At 45.0% G+C, this 20,037-nt stretch overlaps 1 protein-coding gene across 1 annotated transcript; it reads left to right on the plus strand.

The window, feature by feature from the left end:
* The first annotated feature begins 759 nt into the window (after nt 1–759).
* Nucleotides 760–18,174, plus strand: LOC139759062 (tubulin beta-1 chain-like). The gene is made up of 4 exons (XM_071680985.1): nt 760–918; nt 3,080–3,314; nt 12,611–12,855; nt 13,629–18,174. The coding sequence occupies exons 1-4, from the start codon at nt 862–864 to the stop codon at nt 14,442–14,444; spliced, it is 1,353 nt and encodes a 450-aa protein (XP_071537086.1). The 5' UTR covers nt 760–861; the 3' UTR covers nt 14,445–18,174.
* Nucleotides 18,175–20,037: the final 1,863 nt, after the last annotated feature.

The following is a 20,037-nucleotide window of genomic DNA, read 5'->3' on the forward strand; positions in this document are numbered from 1 at the left end:
AATAGCCTTTAAGGGGAACTTTGAAGGAGTTAAAAAAAAAGAATGGTTACGTAGTGAGCTGTAATACTATCATTCAAAGTTTAAACGTCATATTTGTTTTCGATACGACCTACATACCACAGAATGATCCAATCACAGATTTCATCGAAACATCCAGTGATGTGTTTCATAAAGCACGAATCCGACAATTTCTGTTTTTCTTTATTTTTGTTTCTCAAAAGTTATCAAAAGTGGCTCTGAATACTGTAAAAATGACTGCACAAGGTATGCTTTTTCCACGAGTATAGGTTACTCAGTTTAGACACAGGAACTGTTTTCTAAAAATGTTTTATAAACAAGTCCCGAAAATAGTTAACCCATGGACCTGTGGACTTGTCGCTCTATACCCTTCTTCCCGAAGATAGATGGGTTGGTGGATAGACAGATCCAGTGTGTGAGCATCATCGTCAACTCTCTTCTCACCCCATTCCAAGATATCTTCCGTTATGGAGAAAAGATTCATTTAAAATCACTTTTATTTAAATATTTCAAGTATTAAAGTTACTTTTTAAATATTTCAAGTATAGCGATTCGAAAACAACGGCTGCTTAAGATTAGGATTGACTGTAAACATCTATTTTCCCCATAATGAAGATATACCTACAGAACATCTTGCAAATACGTGGAGGTATCAAACAGCTGCTACGAAAACTATTTCTCAAAACAAATACGGAAAACATTCGGTCAGAACACTTCCCAACCGCCCTACTTCGCCGCTGCGCAGTCGTTCACCATCTATTCGTGCGTCTGCGCAGGACGACCAGTAAATTTCAGTAAACTGGTCGCCATAGGTGTGGGCGGACGTGTGGTTTACGTAGGATTATGAGGGAGATCGTACATCTTCAAACGGGCCAGTGTGGGAACCAGATCGGTACCAAGGTATGTACGGTGATCGGAAGACGACATGTAATGTGTATATCGTCATACATATCGGTTGACATTGTGATAAGTACGTATATATGTGTTAGTGTAGTGCTGTGGCCGGCGCTTTTTGAATATACTGTAGCTTATATTTCTTATCTTTAAATGTCCCACAGTATTACCTTAAGTGCAACATCTTTATATACATATATTTTTTTTAAGTAGAAATTTCGATGGATGTGTAGGTACACAGTGAGGACTAATGATAATTACCATAGAAAATATACAAAGTGCCTTTCAAGCTAGTTTGAAACGCATCGTCTTTCACTAATGAATTTCCCTGTGCCATTTCATTTGTTGACTTCAATTTTCCACATCTCGAGAACTGGCCATACTTGTGGCTTGCAGTTTGGAGAAAGAAAATAACAGGAAAAAATACTATTCGGTGAGGGTTTTGCACGACAGGAGCTGTTTTTGGTGTACGTATGAGGGGAAATGCTAACAAAAGAAATGTAGGGAGAAAATATACCAAACTAGCCAACGCCGCCATACCAAAACCAGCCTAAGAATTGCCAGAAGCAATTTCCAAAGGCGGTAATGGACAATAAACTAAAAGAACACGGCGGTGCCATTTTCCAAACAAGGAGCCCGGAGTGAGGCAGGCACCGCATTCCCTCGCACAAAACCATTATTTTTCCTTTATCATTTTAAAACTTCAAACTTAGAGAAAAAATATATTAGAATCTCCGTCAAATAAATCACCAGAAAGTAATGTATAGAGACTACCGAAGCTTTTGAATATTTGTAGAAGAATGTCGGGGTCGGGATTAGATTTTTAGGTCCAGAACCATTATTGGAACAAAACAACGCGAGAGGTAGGTTTCGCACGACCCTCTGTCGAATAATTGATTTTTTTTCCTTTTTTTTCCACAGTTACGAGCATTTCCATAGAATTATTTTCTGCAAGTGTCTTAAACAAATCTGAACGTTTCTCGATAATCTCCCAAGCTTACCTACATGATGCAGTGGGGAATATTCACCACAATTACGATAAAGTTTTAATGAAGAGCGTAGCATAAACGTGAACTATTGGTAATTATGAAGTGTAGTCATAAATAAGTTAAGGATATCATATATTTCCTTTTAGAGTGATTAGTATATTGTAATTATGACTTTAATGAGAGATGGGGAAACGAGATTTGAATATCTTTTCCTCTAGAAAGCTTGAACAAAAATCATTTTTTTTACTTTTTTTACTGAAGGTAAGGAAGGGGATCACTAAGGGGCTTGGAAACTGTTTACGAAAGGGACTCCTGTGTAAATACCTGGTACACTGTGACGAACGTTGTACCATTGGAATCCTTATACTTTAGATTTAATATCTTTGGTGTAGCTTCTTCTATAGTATTGAATACTGAATAAATTTAGATCCATACCTGAGGTTTACAAACTCCTATGATAATGAATATTAGGTAAATCTCTCCCTTACGTGAGGTTTTCATGGGTTCTGTTGACACTTGGGTGAGTTCAGATGTCTGTGAAGATATAAGGATCGAATCCCTGCATAAGGAGGAATCTATTGCACACAAGGTCAGGTTCTAATATTCCAACAGACATCTGAACTCCTTGTTTACTTCTCGCATCAAAAAAGCCTTCCTCTTAACCTTACCACTAACGAGTTACTTGACATTGTGAGATAATTTGGTGAAAATTCACAATCCCATTCTCTTAGACATTCATTTACAGTGGCATAGACGATTTGATAGTGATTACAAATCTAGACTGAATAATGACAAGAAACTTATTTTTTCTTTATAAATAAGAATCGGTAAGATATTTACAAGTAAAGTCATGAACATATTGATAATGGAAATGAGGTGAAACTGAGCAACACAAAATTTTTTATCCCGGCCTTAGCAAAGTAGCATCAGGAACAGACGCTTGGATTCCTCTGCTCTTACTTGTATGGAAGGATACGAGAGAGTTGGGTGTCCAACCCCTCCAAGCTCCCTGCCATATCATTACAACACGCAGGGAATACGAGAGCAGTATCATTTCTCTCCTATCCCCAGGTTTCACATTGCACGGATACTAACTAACTTTTTCTATCTAAACTGAGAAGCTATGGCTCGGAAGCCGATTCTTTTTAATTGACAGTTTATTTCTCCTTTTTTTTCAGTTCTGGGAAACAATTGGGGACGAGCATGGCATAGGACCCGCTGGGGAGTATATCGGTGGAGATGACAAGGCCTTGATGGACTTGAAGCTAGAGCGAGTCAATGTTTACTTCAACGAGGGCAGCAAAGGTACCTTCTACCCTCGGGCTGTCCTGATCGACCTCGAGTCTGGCACAATTGACACTGTGAGAGCAGGGCCGCTGGGAAGGCTCTATAAGCCAAGCAACTACGTGTATGGTAAGTGAAGTCTTGTCTGTAACAGTTGGTTTAGCGAACACTGGACGTGCTCCTTTGTTTAATTTGTCGGTCTCTGTAGCCTTATAGAACACTAAAGGGTCATAATTGGTTTGAAATCCGGCATCTAGTGAGTGAATGAGACGAAGGCAGAGGAGAGGAAGGTACTCCGGAAAGCAGTGTTCACAGTGTTGGGGTGATGTGTGAGTGCTTGCTCTGTCGGAGGTGGGATGTGGGCGTGTGTGAAAGGGGAGTTAGTGGTGGGGTAAGTTAGGTTGCAAGTGAGAGAAGAGAGGGGTATGGACGGTACCACCTGCAGAGAAAGGAGAACGAGTGACAAAGTGCCGGGAGGTCACGAGGAAGGCATAGATGATGGAAAGGAGAGAATAAGAAAATGTTTTAGAAGGAGGTGAGCGGTGTGTGGGGGGAACAAGAGAATCAGTGGGAGCGACAGTGATTGGACCAGACAGGAGAAGCGGTAATAGGCAAACAAGAGGCGGAAAAAGAGATGGACTGAGTATCACTAGAAGGCAGTCGACTGTGAGGGAGACAATAGTGGCAGAGGTCTGCCCTCCTGTGGCACTTGTCTTTGGGTCCTCCTCCCCTAAGGATTTTGGTGAAACTTTTGTCTTGGTCTTCTATATCTCTAAAACCATTTGACAAAGTTTGGCAAAGGATGCTTGCTTTCTGAACTTGTGGACGCCCTTTGGTTTTTCTGCTTCTCTTTGTTCCCTAATGCATTCGTGGTTTTTCTCTCTGGTCTTTCCATTGTAATTGTCATTATTGGAGCGACTTCTCTTTCTTATCCTATCAGCAGTGATGTCCCATAGGATTATGTCCCACAAGGTTATGTCTTATCGCCTCCTCCCTTTATCAGTGATCATCTCTCTCTCTCTCTCTCTCTCTCTCATCTTCTATGGCTGTCCACTTTACCCATTTCAACTCACTCTCATTCCCTCTCGGTCTCCTCCTCCTCCTCCTCGTATTCGTTCTTTTTCTCGCATTGAACATATTTCTTCTCTCAGTTCGAACCTGTGCAACATCTCGGGAATGGGGTGGCAGTGAGCTCGTTAGCTTCAGTGGTACTAGAACACAATTTCTCTTACGTGCCTTCTCTAGGTGTCACTCGTCTCCCTCTCTTCAGTCACGAGACACCACAGTCCAACCCTGTGGTTACCGCCTAACATGCTGGGCATACCCTATCCTCTACTCCTCTGGAAATCACACACAATTATATAATAAAACCTGCTTCCTAAACGGCGATGATGCTTTACATATGCCGTAAATATTTACCTTGTGAACAGCTATTTCTTATTTATATTGGTTCTACTCCCACGCGTATGGAGTACTACTCCAGTATCTAAAGTTGTTCTTCGTCCAGCTCTGTATCAGGGAAAGTGGAAGGGAAAACCTTATTTCCCCTGAGATCACTTCTCTCCAACCATCCTTCTCTGTGTAGGCTGCCCTCTCCCCACTCGACAGGTATCATTTTGGCCACTCTTCTCGTGAGCTGTGTGCATATTTATCTGACACCGAGGCTTGGACTCGCCGAGGCGCGCGTGTGGTTATAGTTTCCCGCAGTTTTATATTTAAGATACGAAAGGGTAAAAGAAGTTCGTATGAGAGAGCTAAAGAAGGTGTACTGAAATGGTATGGACGTATGGAGAGGATGAGTGAGGATAGCATGACTAAGAGGCAATACATGTCAGGATTGGAAGGAACGTGGTGAAAGATGCTTTGAAGGCTCGGAGGCCTTGAACATGCAGGAAGGTGCGAGGCGTGCAAGGGATAGAGCGATGTGGTTCACAAGGGTTTGCGTTCTGTCGATGGCTTGAACCAGGACACATGAAGGTCGTGGGGAAAAAACCAGGGATAGGTCTGTGGGACCTTTTATTCCTTGCTCCTCTCTTTATTTTTTTCTATATTGCTCTGTCACCTTTGATGATTACCCTACCGAAGTCCACCATGTTTTGTAAGCCTCTAAGCTGACGTACCTTCAAGCTATACATCCATGTAGAGACCGTTCTTCGACGAGATACAGACCCTCCCGAAGTGGCTTTTCACTCCCAGCGTAAGCAAAAATATGGCGAAGTCCGGTTCTCTCTCTCTCTCTCTCTCTCTCTCTCTCTCTCTCTCTCTCTCTCTCTCTCAATAGGACCCATGAGCATATCTCCTCTAATTCATATCGTTAATCCCTAAACAATACACAATACAACTGGATGTTTTGCAACGACGGTGAATATTTTGATTCGGCACAAGAGACTCGGTAAAGCAGACGAATTTCACAGGAAAGCCACTGTCTATATGGCATTCAATTCTATTACACTCGTAAACAACAGATATCCTCTTATTACACGTAATGAATCCAGGAAACAATGGCGTGAAATTCAATAGTAATGTACGATTTAAAAACAAAAGCTGGGACTGTGTGTGTTCCCGGTCCTTCCCAGAAGTGGAATAGATAGAAAAATAGGTCCCTCACCCCCCACCATCACACTACCACCACCACCACCACACACACACACACACACACACACACACACACACACACACACACACACACACACACACCTTCTTTTTCCATTTCCGAAAAGAAAATCTACTTTCAACCCGATAGTCGCTTATAAAAGTTATCCCTCTGGTGAAGAAGAAAAAAATTAAACGCACGATAAGATCACGTTTAAATCTCTCGAGGCTTCTAAGCTGTTAAGCAGACCGTTTTTTCTTTTTCTTTCTTTATTTTCTTCCCCAAGCTCAAAATATCTGTATCCCCCCCCCATCAGTTATTCCAAAATCGAATGATCACAGCGGAGCCTGCGACGTGTGGGTCCTCCAGTTAATCCACGAAGCGAAGGCTTAATTGACTCTTTAGGAACAGCAAGGCTACTGCACTCTCCTTCACCTTAGCCATCATCTGCTAGGCTTAATTTCTGGTTCCCTGTGATCCGTGACGAATTGCAGCTTGATATTAATCGACCAGATTCCTTTACGACCTATTAGAGCTCGGAGGTTGATCTACCAGACTCGTAATATAACCATTCCAGGTTGAAATTAATCTACCCAACGCCTCTATGCCCTATTACAGATTAGATATATCTTTAATATAACTCTTGTTTGACGTATTGCATCTTGAAATCCATCTCTCTGAGGTCTAATCTTATTCTATGTTAGCTGAGACGGTGCGCGGGGCGCACCTAAAATGCCCTACTCACTATAATGTACCGGTGGTCGAAACATCATCTCGAGGAGCCATTCCTAATAGACCAGATGATACGTATGTCATGTCAACGCGAGAGGACACTCGCCCTAGGTGACCTCTCTGTCCCGCGAGCTGATCCCGAGGGGTTACGACCCTTAACATCCCCTCATTGCCTTCTGTTGGGGAGGGCTGAAGCCTCTCCTGGTCACTGCAGCGTTCGTCCGTCCTCAGCCATTCCACAACCTCCTCCTCCCTTTCGCTGAACAGCTTGACAGCTCCTCATACCAAGGGGGTAATTCCAGGACGTAACTGCGGTTATCCGTTATCTGTCCGAAGCCCTGGGTTTGAGCCGATCTTGATCCATGATGTAACGAGGATCTGTAATGTCTGGATTTGGCGTGTGCATCACGTAACTGCCACCCCGGGCAACGAAAGCTACCGAGAGCGTCTTCGCGAAGTAGCCGATGAGGCGCGCCGAGTCGTCTTGCAAATAGACGCCAAGCCTTTGCCTCCTCTCTCTCTCTCTCTCTCTCTCTCTGCCTGCGAAGGGGGGGGAGAAAGGGAAGAGAAGGCGGGGCGGGGCAGTAGCTGGTCTGCTTAAGAAGAAAGGACCTTACAGGCTTACCCTGAACAGCCCCCCCCCCCCCCCCCCCCCACCCCCACCCCTGACAAGTTAATCCCGAAGGTGAGGCGACGGGCGAGGGTTTGTGGACAACGCCCTTACACGAGGGAGTGGGATTATAAGTCCTATTTCTTTTTCATGCATGATCGCCATTTCCCGCGAGAGCGAGGTAGCGTCAAGAACAAGTGACTAAGCCTTAGACGGACAATGCATCACGTTGTTTTCCTTGCTATGTTCCTTCCTTTCGAAAGTAATACAGGAAGGGAGGAATTCGAGCCATCGGCTCTCTAGTCCCTCTTAGTCGCCTTCTACGAATCGTAGGGAATACGTGGGATGTCGTCTTTATCACGAAAAGACAATGGTAGGAAAAGAAGTCAGAACACAGATATTCTGTAATCTCAGAAAAATCTGGATCTCTAAGGAACAATTGAGAGAAGAAAAAAAAGTTCCTAAACTGACTGGTTCTGTTTCTTGTGTTGACACAAGAACAATAAGACGAAGCAAGTCATTGGATACACGCTCCCGATACCTTTAGATTGAAAATTAAAGTGGTCGAGAAAACACAACACGAATCGTTGCCACACAACCAAAAGCCCTTCCAAGCTGGGGTCAGCACCCCGGGTGGAGGTGGCCTAGAAACACTTGAGGAATCAACCGAGGGAATTCGAACCTCTGAGAAAGTTTCTGAAGATAAGATTGTCTCCTCGCACTGCGGAGCCGAGTCGCTGGACCCTGAAAATCAATCAGTTTGGAGAAGAACGTCTCCCCTGGAGATTTACTGGAGGAGCACAGAGGATAATCTGGTTTAGGACTTTTGTAACCAGTGCCTGCTTCTCGAACATACAGTGGTGTCCATAAGTAAAAACAGAATCCCACACGCTGGCTCTTTAACACACTCCCGAGATATGAAGCACCGTGGAACGGACAGTTCCTCTAGCGTGCACAACCTTCTGCTGCTCCTCCTCTTTCCCAAGGGCCTCAGAAGAATGGGAGTGCCTCCCAATCACTAGCCTGAAGCTTCCGACCGAACCAGGTAATAAAAAAGGTCAGTGGAGCCTTCCATGAAACGCGTCTTTCCAGATTCTTCATACATGTCCACCCAATCAACAAATCCCAAACGTCCCTCGAGAATTACTCTCTACCTGTCTCTATGGCCGGAAAAGTTGGCCTAAAAGATCGCGAACTTGGCTTGTACCCTCGCCATGTCGTTGGACGGAGATAGAGAATTGGAACTTCCACAGCAGGAGCCCTTTGCTAACGACACACCGTTAACCTGGTTTCGAACGGATGAAGCGAGACTGGCGTAGTGCAAGGCCTGTCTTCATGCGAAAGAGTCCCATGGAAGAAAAGTGAGTACTCCATTCTATCTCGAGCCACGTCAAGTCCAGACTGTGTGTGTGTCAGTTAAGACTTTTTCCAGCTGATGGTAACACCCGCTTCTAGGGAAAACTAGATGCGTAACCTTGGTCTAGCACGTTCTTCTTTCGAATTTGAGATCACAAGGAACTCATCTTGGTAGACGAAAACTGTAGCTTCTGCAGAGGAAGGTCTTCACAAAAGACCTCAGGAGTTATTTACAACCGGGATGACATGGCTTGAACGTGGGATCCGGGAATCAAGAGGTGGCCAGATTGCCGGACGATGATGTGTTTGCTTTTATTTATTATTTTGGGATGTATAAAAGGCAATGATAAAACTTTGATCTCCAGCTTCGCGACGTATTACACTCAAGTTGGATGTTGAGTGAAAAGGTTGAAAAAGAGAGTATTTGGTGTAGAGGTCGGGACGGTGGGTAGAATTGGTGGGTAGGTAGGCAAGGTTTGTGTTACCTGTTGCTGGCTTGTTGTGATGAGCGACGCGATACAGACCACTTGTTCGGTGAGTGAGCGGAGCAGATACGTTGAGAGTCGGAATGGAACAGCTATGTGATGTGATGGAGTGGAACAGCTATGTGATGTGATGGAGTGGAACAGCTATGTGATGTGATGGAGTGGAACAGCTATGTGATGTGATGGAGTGGAACAGCTATGTGATGTGATGGAGTGGAACAGCTATGTGATGTGATGGAGTGGAACAGCTATGTGATGTGATGGAGTGGAACAGTCATGGGCTGTGATGGAGTGGACCAGTTATGGTCTGTAATGCAGTGGACCAGTTATGGTCAATAATGCAGTGGAACATTTATGATCTGTGATGAGTGGACCAGTTATGGTCTGTGATGGAGTGGACCAGTTATGGTCTGTAATGCAGTGGACCAGTTATGGTCTATATTGCAGTGGAACATTTATGATTTGTGATGAGTGGACCAGTTATGGTCTGTGATGGAGTGGAATAGTTATGGTCTGTGATGGAGTGGACCAGTTATGGTCTGTGATGGAGTGGACCAGTTATCTTCAGTGACAGAGCGGAAGAGAGAGAGACTGTTAACTGACCGAATGAAACAGTTATGTTCAGAGTCTGAATGGAACAGATATGTTATCTGAAGTAGTGGAACAGAGAAGGTATTTGACGGTGTGGAATAACCATGTTCAGTGATGTAGTGGCACACACATTTTTTCAGTGTCCTTAGAGCCTGGGGAAAGACAGGTACCCTTAGTGGACCCTCAGAGACTGGGGAGAGACAGGTACCCTCAGTGGACCATCAGGGACTGGGGAGATAGGTACCCTCAGTGGACCCTCAGAGACTGAGGAGAGACAGGTACCCTTAGTGGACCCACAGGGACTGGGGAGAGACAGGTACCCTCAGGGACTGGGGAGAGACAGGTACCCTTAGTGGACCCTCGGGGACTGGGGAGAGACAGGTACCCTCAGTGGACCCTCAGGAACTGGGGAGAGACACGTACCCTTAGTGGACCCGACTGGGGAGAGACAGGTACGCTTAGTGGACCCTTAGGGACTGGGGAGAGACTGGTACCCTTAGTGGGCCCTCAGGGACTGGGGAGAGACTAGTGCCAGGTAAAGGATCGCGAGACACTAGGGGGAGGCTACTGCCAGACAGAGGACCCCCAGATACTGGGGAGAGACTGGTGCTCCAGAATATCTCCGGACACGAGAGAACCTTGTTCCAAAGGGCTTCCCCAGATACCTGGGGAAGACAGATGCCCTAAAGAACCCTCAGACCCTAGAGAGAAAATGGTGTACAACACAATACCCAGACTTTGGGGAGAAACTGGTGCCTCACAGAGGACCTCCAAACACTGGGGAGATACCGATGCTAGACGCAGGACCCCCAGATAGTGTGGAGAGACCGTTGTCAGGCAGATGATCCCCAGAATCTGAGGGTAAACTGGTGCCAGGCAAAGAATCCCCAGATCCCGAGGAGAGATTGGTGCTCTGTACATGATCCCAAGTCCAAGGGTCATCTGAAACTGGTGGTTTCAGGGGAGCTTTCGACGCTTGTAAAAGACGATCTTAAGGCCACGGGGATCACGGTCGTGGGCTGTTGAGAGGTCTTATCGTGACACATGGGTCTAGAATGTCTGAGGCTGGAATTTCAAGGTGTTACAGTAAGTCCCTGAGGTCAAGTGTGGCTCGTGTGAGCCAAAGACGACTGGGGGTGAAAAAGAGGGAGTGACTTCCAGTGGATGAATGGGGGGATAGTTCCGATAGCATTGAGGCACTGCCATAGTGAGTTAAAGGAAGCTGAAGAGGATTATTTGAAAGGAATACTAAGAGAGAGAACTCAGACAGGTAATTGGATGGATGGCATGGAGGCATCGAGGCTAAGTCGGATGGTACAAAAAGGGAGGTTAGTTCAAAGATCTGTGTGGGTGTGAAGTTAAGCCGTAGGAGTGTAATGGAAGAGAAGTGAAGGTTATATATATATATATATATATATATATATATATATATATATATATATATATATATATATATATATATATATACTCTTAATACCTCCACAGAGCATCTGTGGAGGTATTTTCAATAAGGATGTAAGGCATGTGTACGAGTGGGAAGAGAGGAAAGCGATTGGTTCCCAGTGAATGTCGGTTTGCGGCACGGGTGCGTGATGTCTCCATGGTCGTTCAATTTGTTTATGGATGGGGTTGTTAGGGAAGTGAATGTAAGAGTTTTGGAGAGAGGGGTAAGTATGCAGTCTATTGTAGATGAGAGGGCTTGGGAAGTGAGTCAGTTGTTGTTCGCTGACGATACAGCGCTGGTGGCTGGCTGATTCGGGTGAGAAACTGCAAAAGCTGGTGACTGAGTTTGGTAAAGTGTGTGGAAGAAGAAAGCTGGGAGTAAATGTGAATAAGAGCAAGGTTATTAGGTACAGTAGGGTTGAGGGACAAGTAAATTGGGAGGTGAGTTTGAATGGAGAAAAACTGGAGGAAGTGAAGTACTTGAGATATCTGGGAGTGGATTTGGCAGCGGATGGAACCATGGAAGCGGACGTGAGTCAAAGGTTGGGGGAGGGGGCGAAGGTTCTGGGAGCGTTGAAGAATGTGTGGAAGGCGAGATCGTTGCCTTGGAGAGCAAAAATGGGTATGTTTGAAACAATAGTGGTTCCAACAATGTTATATGTTTGTGAGGCATGGGCTATAGATAGGGTTGTACGGAGAGGGTGGATGTGTTGGAAATGAGATGTTTGAGGACAGTATGTGGTGTGAGGTGGTTTGATCGAGTAAGTAATGAAAGGGTACAATAGATGTTTGGTAATAAAAAGAGTGTGGTTGAGAGAGCAGAAGAGGGTGTATTGAAATGGTTTGGTCACATGGAGAGAATGAGTGAGGAAAGATTGACAAAGAGGATATATGTGTCAGAGGTGGAGGGAACGAGGAGAAGTGGGAGACCAAACTGGAGGTGGAAGGATGGAGTGAAAAAGATTTGGAGCGATCGAGGCCTGAACATACAGGAGGGTGAAAGGCGCGCAAGGAATAGAGTGAATTGGAACGATGTGCTATACCGGGGTCGATGTGCTGTCAGTGGCTTGTACCAGGGCATGTGAAGCGTCTGGGGTAAACCATGGAAAGTTTTATGGAGCCTGGATGTGGAAAGGGAGCTGTGGTTTCGGTGGATTACACATGACAGCTAGAGATTGAGTGTGAACGAATGTGGCCTTTTGTCCTTTCCTAGCGCTACCTCGCGGGGGAAGGGGGGATGCTATTTCATGTGTGGCGGGGTGGCGACGGAAATTAATAAAAGCAGCAAGTACGAATTATGTACATGTGTTTATATGTATATGTCTGTGTGTATATACATGTATACGTTAAAATGTATAGGTATGTATATGTGCGTGTGTGGACGTGTATGTATATACATGTGTACGTGGGTGGGTTGGGCCATTCTTTCGTCTGTTTCCTTGCGCTACCTTGCTAACGCGGGAGACAGGACTTCAAAGGTAAATACCTAACGTATGACGTCCTAGCGCTGGACCTGCCTTAAAAGAGTTACGGTCAGAGGTCAAGTGGTTAAGAACTTTCGTAACGAGAAGGAATAATATGACATTTTTGACCTAACGTGTCTCTGACCCTGCAGGTCACGGGGGTGCTGGCAACAACTGGGCTAAGGGCCACTACACTGAGGGGGCCGAGTTAGTGGACTCGGTGCTGGACGTGACCAGGAAGGAAGCTGAGAACTGCGACTGTCTCCAGGGGTTCCAGTTGGCCCACTCGCTGGGCGGAGGCACGGGCTCCGGCCTGGGCACCCTCCTCCTCTCCAAGATCCGTGAGGAATACCCTGACCGCGTCATGGTGACCTACTCTGTCGTGCCATCGCCCAAGGTCTGTCGGGCATTGTGTGTGGTGTAGTAATTTACTTATTATTATTGTTATTATTATTATTATTATTATTATCGTTATTATTATTATTATCACTTGTTCTTTTTTGTTATTAATCATTATTATAGCAATATTGATAATTCACTTTACGAAGATCTTGTTTCATATAGCAAAATATTATCTGTTCAGCTTTACGTCTTTTTTTTTTTCTTTTTATAGATATCGGCTTTGCTGTCCCTTTGTGGGACTCCTTAACTATGTGTGTGTGTGTGTGTGTGTGTCTGTGTGTGTGTGTGTTTAGTTGACTGCCTGTGTGGTGTAACTTGACTCTGCGTTTATATAACTGTGCCTGTGTAGATATACTTTAACTCTGCATATGTGGGTAGGGAAAGCTATGTTCGTACGTGGGAGCAAAAGCTATGCTCATACGTAGGAAAGGCTATGTTTTCGTACGTAGGGAAAGCTGTGTTCGTACGTGGGAAAAGCTACGTTCATACGTAGGAAAGGCTATGTTTGTACGTAGGGAAAGCTATGTTCGTACGTGGGAGGAAAAGCTATGCTCATACGTAGGAAAGGCTATGTTTTCGTACGTAGGGAAAGCTGTGTTCGTACGTGGGGAAAGCTATGTTAGGATGCAGGAAGAAAATCTACGTTCGTACGTAAGAAAACCTATGTTCACACGTAGGAGAGGCTCTGTTCGTACGGAGGAAAAAAGCTATATTCGTACGTAGGCTGATCCACCACTGAAGTAGTGTATCATCTTTCTCCCCTAACAGGTGTCAGACACCATAGTCGAGCCCTACAATGCCTCGCTGTCTCTACATCAGCTGGTTGAGAACACCGACGAGACCTACTGTATGGACAACGAAGCTTTGTACGATATCAACCTCAAGACACTGAAGCTTCATAGTCCTTCTTACGGCGACCTGAACCATCTCATTTCCTTAACCATGTCTGGCGTCACCACCTGCCTACGTTTCCCGGGCCAGCTGAACTCCGACCTTCGTAAGCTGGCGGTCAACATGGTGCCCTTCCCTCGTCTCCACTTCTTCATGACCGGCTTTGCGCCCCTGATGGCCCGCGGGTCGCAGCAGTACCGCGTCCTGACCGTGGCCGAACTGATCCAACAGATGTTCGACTCCAAGAACATGATGGCCGCCTGCGACCCTCGCCACGGACGGTACCTGACCGCCGCCGCTATCTTCCGCGGCCCTGTGTCCATGAGGGACGTCGATGAACAGATGGCCAGCATGCAGAGGAGGAAAAGCCACGCCTTCGTCGAGTGGATCCCCAACAACGTGCAGACGGCGGTATGTGACGTGCCGCCCAGGGGGTTGAAGATGTCCTCTACCTTCGTCGGCAACACGACGGCCATTCAGGACCTCTTCAAGCGAGTCAGGGACCAGTTCTGCGCCATGTTCAGCCGGCAGGCCTTCCTGCACTGGTACACCAGCGAAGGGATGGATGTCATGGAGTTCACTGAAGCAGAGTCCAACATGCTCGACTTGATATCGGAATACGCGCATTACCAGGAGGTGTCAGCGGACGACGAACCCGACTACGAGGAGGAGGTTGACGTCGACGAAGGTTAACGCGAGGTACAGACGTGGGAATGTAAGTTACGCGACTCGTTTCTAGCCAGTTGATTGTCTTAGGGCTCACTAAGCTTGTTTATTAGAGTATGTACATTCCATGTGCTTTCTTAGGCTCTTTAGCAATTGATTTAAAGTCGTTTACTCAGCGTGAGCATAAAGAATTCTATGCTTTGTATCTAGATTCTTCCTCATTCCTGAAATGTATAGCTGATGCCTCGTCACTGAAAAGCTTTACGTAAGACGAGAAAGAAGTCAAGGCGACACACACACACACCTACAGTTGTAGTATCAAGTCTGATACCAAGTATCTTGAGTGAGGGTAAATTTACGCGAGGGTCTAACACTGACTGAATGGTGAAAGAATCTGAGAAGAATTGAAGGATGAATCGTTGAGAACCAATCAGAACAGAGAGAAATTAATGACAGGAACGAGATCAGTCGTTGCGAAACATGGTGGGGGAAGGAATTAAGAAACTGGGGAATTCAATGAAAGATAACAAAAGGTGTCATCAGATGAAGGACAGCGTTAAGGAACTGGGAAATACAGTGGAGGAGTTAAGATGAAGGAATCAACTGAGGGGATTACCGAAGCAACGTAACCCGAGGAATGAAAACGGACCGTGAAGAAAGGGTATCGAGTTCTCTCTGGATCACCTTTCAATAGAACGCCAGAAAGAAATTCCCGTAACACGACCCGAGACTGTTGAAGGCAGGGAAGAGGAGCACACATTCTGGGTCAGATGAGTAGAAACAAGAGACTAGAGGACCTGGGGTTACGGAAACTAGTGTGAACATGGGACATGATTACGTGAAGGTGTGGAAGGTGTACTATACACTGTTGACTGAAAGATTGTTACCTGGAAGGTCTGAAGGTGTGCGGAGCATTCAGGATCGGTGCATGTTGGTGGAGAATGGAGATTGCAGGAGAGGGGAGACCAGTCAATACTGCAGGACGTGGTTCACAGGTAGGTTGCGCTCAGACTTAGAACATGAGCGAAATAGTGCCTGGGAGATGTCAGGATTTAGAGAAGGGAATGTTCGATTGAACATAATGTATGCAGAAGCAGATGGACTGGTAGTACTTGGTAAAAGAGCTCAAGAATTGTGTTAGGGGGAACAAAACCTCACATTGCTGGAGCAGTGGAGAGAATATCTGCTGGACATATGACCTGATCTACTCATTCCATTGGAATACATGATAACAAGAAGGGATAGAGAAGCGTGGGACTGGCCCTTTTGATAAGGGATAGCCTTAAGCATCAGGATACTCTGGTTGATGATCCAATCAAACTACTAAATGGGAAAGATTACTCTGGGAAAGACTTGCACGAGTGGTGATGATCATTTGTGGATCTTTAAGGATGTAGAACAGACTTAACAAAGAACAATTGGTATGGTGCATGAGGAGTAAGACATACAGGGTGTAAAGGTCTAAGCATGGAGGATTTCCGATAAAGAGAAAGAAGCTGGGAGAATCTAGCTTCTCTGAGAAACAATTATGGAGATAAATACTTTTGAGTATATACAAGGATATTTAACGTATCAGCGTGTCACTGAGCACACTATTATCACAGGGGCTGCTACACCAACATTGGTAGATCTTACACTGTGGACACTGAGCACATCAGACATGATGCACCAACTGGAGAAATTGATTCATGCGGCAAACGAGGACGTGAGAAAGATCAGACAAGAAACCAGACTTAAAAGAGGAGATACGATGATGGAAATTATACAAATAAAGAATTTCTTTGTGAACTCCTATCTGGAAATGGAGTTCTAAAGCCATAATACAGATCATTTCTATGGAATGTCCTGTCAAGTATACAATGAAGGAGTGGGGGCAATGGTACCCGAAGCTGACGATACAGAAGGAAAGTTAGAGTTAGCCTAATAAAAGGTACCAGACAACACTTGAAAGGTAGGAGAGCAAAGACTGAATAAAGCGGGATGAGAAAGAAGGCATAGAGAAACTTTGAACAGAATTTTGTGTAGGAGACAAAGGACAATCCAAAACTTTAACATACATTCATAAAACTCGGTTTCAGATTGATATGGCTTAAGGATACTGAGAGGAGAGTCGAAGAGAATTATTCAAGGGTATAGGAGGAACTGAATAAGTTCAAAAGCATTTTCACAGTGGAAGATACAGCAGACCCACCATTGGTAAGATAGAATGGAAAGGACTTGGGAAGCAATGAGATGTAAACAGATTGCTGGAAGGCTTTAACCTACATACGATCCTAAATGAAAGTTTTTCCAAATGTACTGAAGAGGTGTAGATATACGCTTGACAGTCCATTAAAAGGATCGAGAAATCGCTGGAAGAAGGTAAGATGCCAAGGGAGTGAAGGAGGGTTAAGGTCGTACCGATCTTTAAGAAAGGAGGCCAAGATATTGAGGTGAACTGCAGACCAGTCACAAACGTGGGTTGTACGATGCTGGAAAGATGATGATGATTGGAAAGTAAATGGCTGATTTCTTGCAAAAGAGAAACCACCTCGGCGAGATCAAATCACTGATCCGGGGAAAGTCATACGTGACACACGCCTTGAGAGTTGTGTGTGTGTGTGAGAGAGAGAAAGAGATTTCTATTATAGACCAGGGAGAAGGTTTGGTGGATCTTGCGTGTCTGGGTTGTTAGGGAGTATCTGACCTCAGGACCTAACTTCCACTCCTTACTTCCCTGAACTGGTTCTCATTCCGGTCTTTTTTTTTTTTTTTTTTTTTTTTTTTTTTTAAATATTTCTTGCGGTTCTGCTATGTCAGACCTGGCTGTTAGGTTGTGTGGCTCCACTCTCCATTGCCCTCATTGGTTATTGGATGGTTTGGGTGGGGTAGAGACTCTGGAGATGAGCCGTTGTGAGGTCTTGTTTCTTTCCTCACCCAGGTGAACTTTTGGAAGTCTTTGAAGAACCTGTCTTGCCCCATGTTTCAGAATCCTTGAAAACTGACGATGTTTTCCTCTCTCTCTCTCTCTCTCTCTCTCTCTCTCTCTCTCTCTCTCTCTCTCTCTCTCTCTCTCTCTCTTTGTAATTTTTCAATTCTAGTTCATTTAGGGTCTTGACTGCCCATGACTCTTCCAATGACCGGCACCCACGCAATTAGAAAAAAATATATATATTTGGGTTATCCCTTACCAAAGTCCAACAATGAAGGAAACGGAGTTATACCATAACAAAATCGTTTTCTCTTCTCTCTCTTCCCCCGTCCACCCTAGCTAGCCCCAGCAACCGTAAGTGTGGTGAGAAATGCCATAATATCCCTGGAGAAGACCTCTCCACGGGCACTCGAGAAGGCAGGAAACGGGGGTAACACCCTCTCTGACCCACATTCTTGAAAAAATTAGAATATAGATCTACATCCCAAGCCTTGGGAGGGGGCTGCAGGATGCCAGTGTGTACGACAAAGCGTGTTACAAAGAAGGGTAAGATTCCCTCGTCTGTGGTTAACTGTCGACCTTCACTTGGACTCTAAAGCCATTGAGAGAGCTGTACGCATGGCAGCTCATCACGCACTAGCCTGGGCTCCAGACGCCCCCATTGTCTCGTACCAGCTTGGGTTAAGCACAAAAACAGATCAGCCGACGCTGACTCTGCACAGCTTCGCCGAATGTTTGGCGTACCTTAAGGTCCTGTCCTAGTACCCCTTTGCTTTTCCTAGTATATATATATATATATATATATATATATATATATATATATATATATATATATATATATATATATATAATTTTTTTTTTTTTTTTTTTTTTTTTTTGCCGCTGTCTCCCGCGTTTGCGAGGTAGCGCAAGGAAACAGACGAAAGAAATGGCCCAACCCACCCCCATACACATGTATATACATACGTCCACACACGCAAATATACATACCTACACAGCTTTCCATGGTTTACCCCAGACGCTTCACATGCCTTGATTCAATCAACTGACAGCACGTCAACCCCGGTATACCACATCGATCCAATTCACTCTATTCCTTGCCCTCCTTTCACCCTCCTGCATGTTCAGGCCCCGATCACACAAAATCTTTTTCACTCCATCTTTCCACCTCCAATTTGGTCTCCCTCTTCTCCTCGTTCCCTCCACCTCCGACACGTATATCCTCTTGGTCAATCTTTCCTCACTCATTCTCTCCATGTGACCAAACCATTTCAAAACACCCTCTTCTGCTCTCTCAACCACGCTCTTTTTATTTCCACACATCTCTCTTACCCTTACGTTACTTACTCGATCAAACCACCTCACACCACACACTGTCCTCAGACATCTCATTTCCAGCACATCCATCCTCCTGCGCACAACTCTATCCATAGTCCACGCCTCGCAACCATACAACATTGTTGGAACCACTATTCCTTCAAACATACCCATTTTTGCTTTCCGAGATAATGTTCTCGACTTCCACACATTCTTCAAGGCTCCCAGAATTTTCGCCCCCTCCCCCACCCTATGATCCACTTCCGCTTCCATGTTTCCATCCGCTGCCAGATCCACTCCCAGATATCTAAAACACTTCACTTCCTCCAGTTTTTCTCCATTCAAACTCACCTCCCAATTGACTTGACCCTCAACCCTACTGTACCTAATAACCTTGCTCTTATTCACATTTACTCTTAACTTTCTTCTTTCACACACTTTACCAAACTCAGTCACCAGCTTCTGCAGTTTCTCACATGAATCAGCCACCAGCGCTGTATCATCAGCGAACAACAACTGACTCACTTCCCAAGCTCTCTCATCCCCAACAGACTTCATACTTGCCCCTCTTTCCAAAACTCTTGCATTCACCTCCCTAACAACCCCATCCATAAACAAATTAAACAACCGTGGAGACATCACACACCCCTGCCGCAAACCTACATTCACTGAGAACCAATCACTTTCCTCTCTTCCTACACGTACACATGCCTTACATCCTTGATAAAAACTTTTCACTGCTTCTAACAACTTGCCTCCCACACCATATATTCTTAATACCTTCCACAGAGCATCTCTATTAACTCTATCATATGCCTTCTCCAGATCCATAAATGCTACATACAAATCCATTTGCTTTTCTAAGTATTTCTCACATACATTCTTCAAAGCAAATACCTGATCCACACATCCTCTACCACTTCTGAAACCAAACTGCTCTTCCCCAATCTGATGCTCTGCACATGCCTTCACCCTCTCAATCAATACCCTCCCATATAATTTACCAGGAATACTCAACAAACTTATATCTCTGTAATTTGAGCACTCACTCTTATCCCCTTTGCCTTTGTACAATGGCACTATGCACGCATTCCGCCAATCCTCAGGCACCTCACCATGAGTCATACATACATTAAATAACCTTACCAACCAGTCAATAATACAGTCACCCCCTTTTTTAATAAATTCCACTGCAATACCATCCAAACCTGCTGCCTTGCCGGCTTTCATCTTCCGCAAAGCTTTTACTACCTCTTCTCTGTTTACCAAATCATTTTCCCTAACCCTCTCATTTTGCACACCACCTCGACCAAAACACCCTATATCTGCCACTCTATCATCAAACACATTCAATAAACCTTAAAAAATATTCACTCCATCTCCTTCTCACAT

This window comes from Panulirus ornatus, chromosome 32 (genome assembly GCF_036320965.1).
Source record: "Panulirus ornatus isolate Po-2019 chromosome 32, ASM3632096v1, whole genome shotgun sequence".
Classification (NCBI taxonomy): Eukaryota; Metazoa; Arthropoda; class Malacostraca; order Decapoda; family Palinuridae; genus Panulirus; species Panulirus ornatus.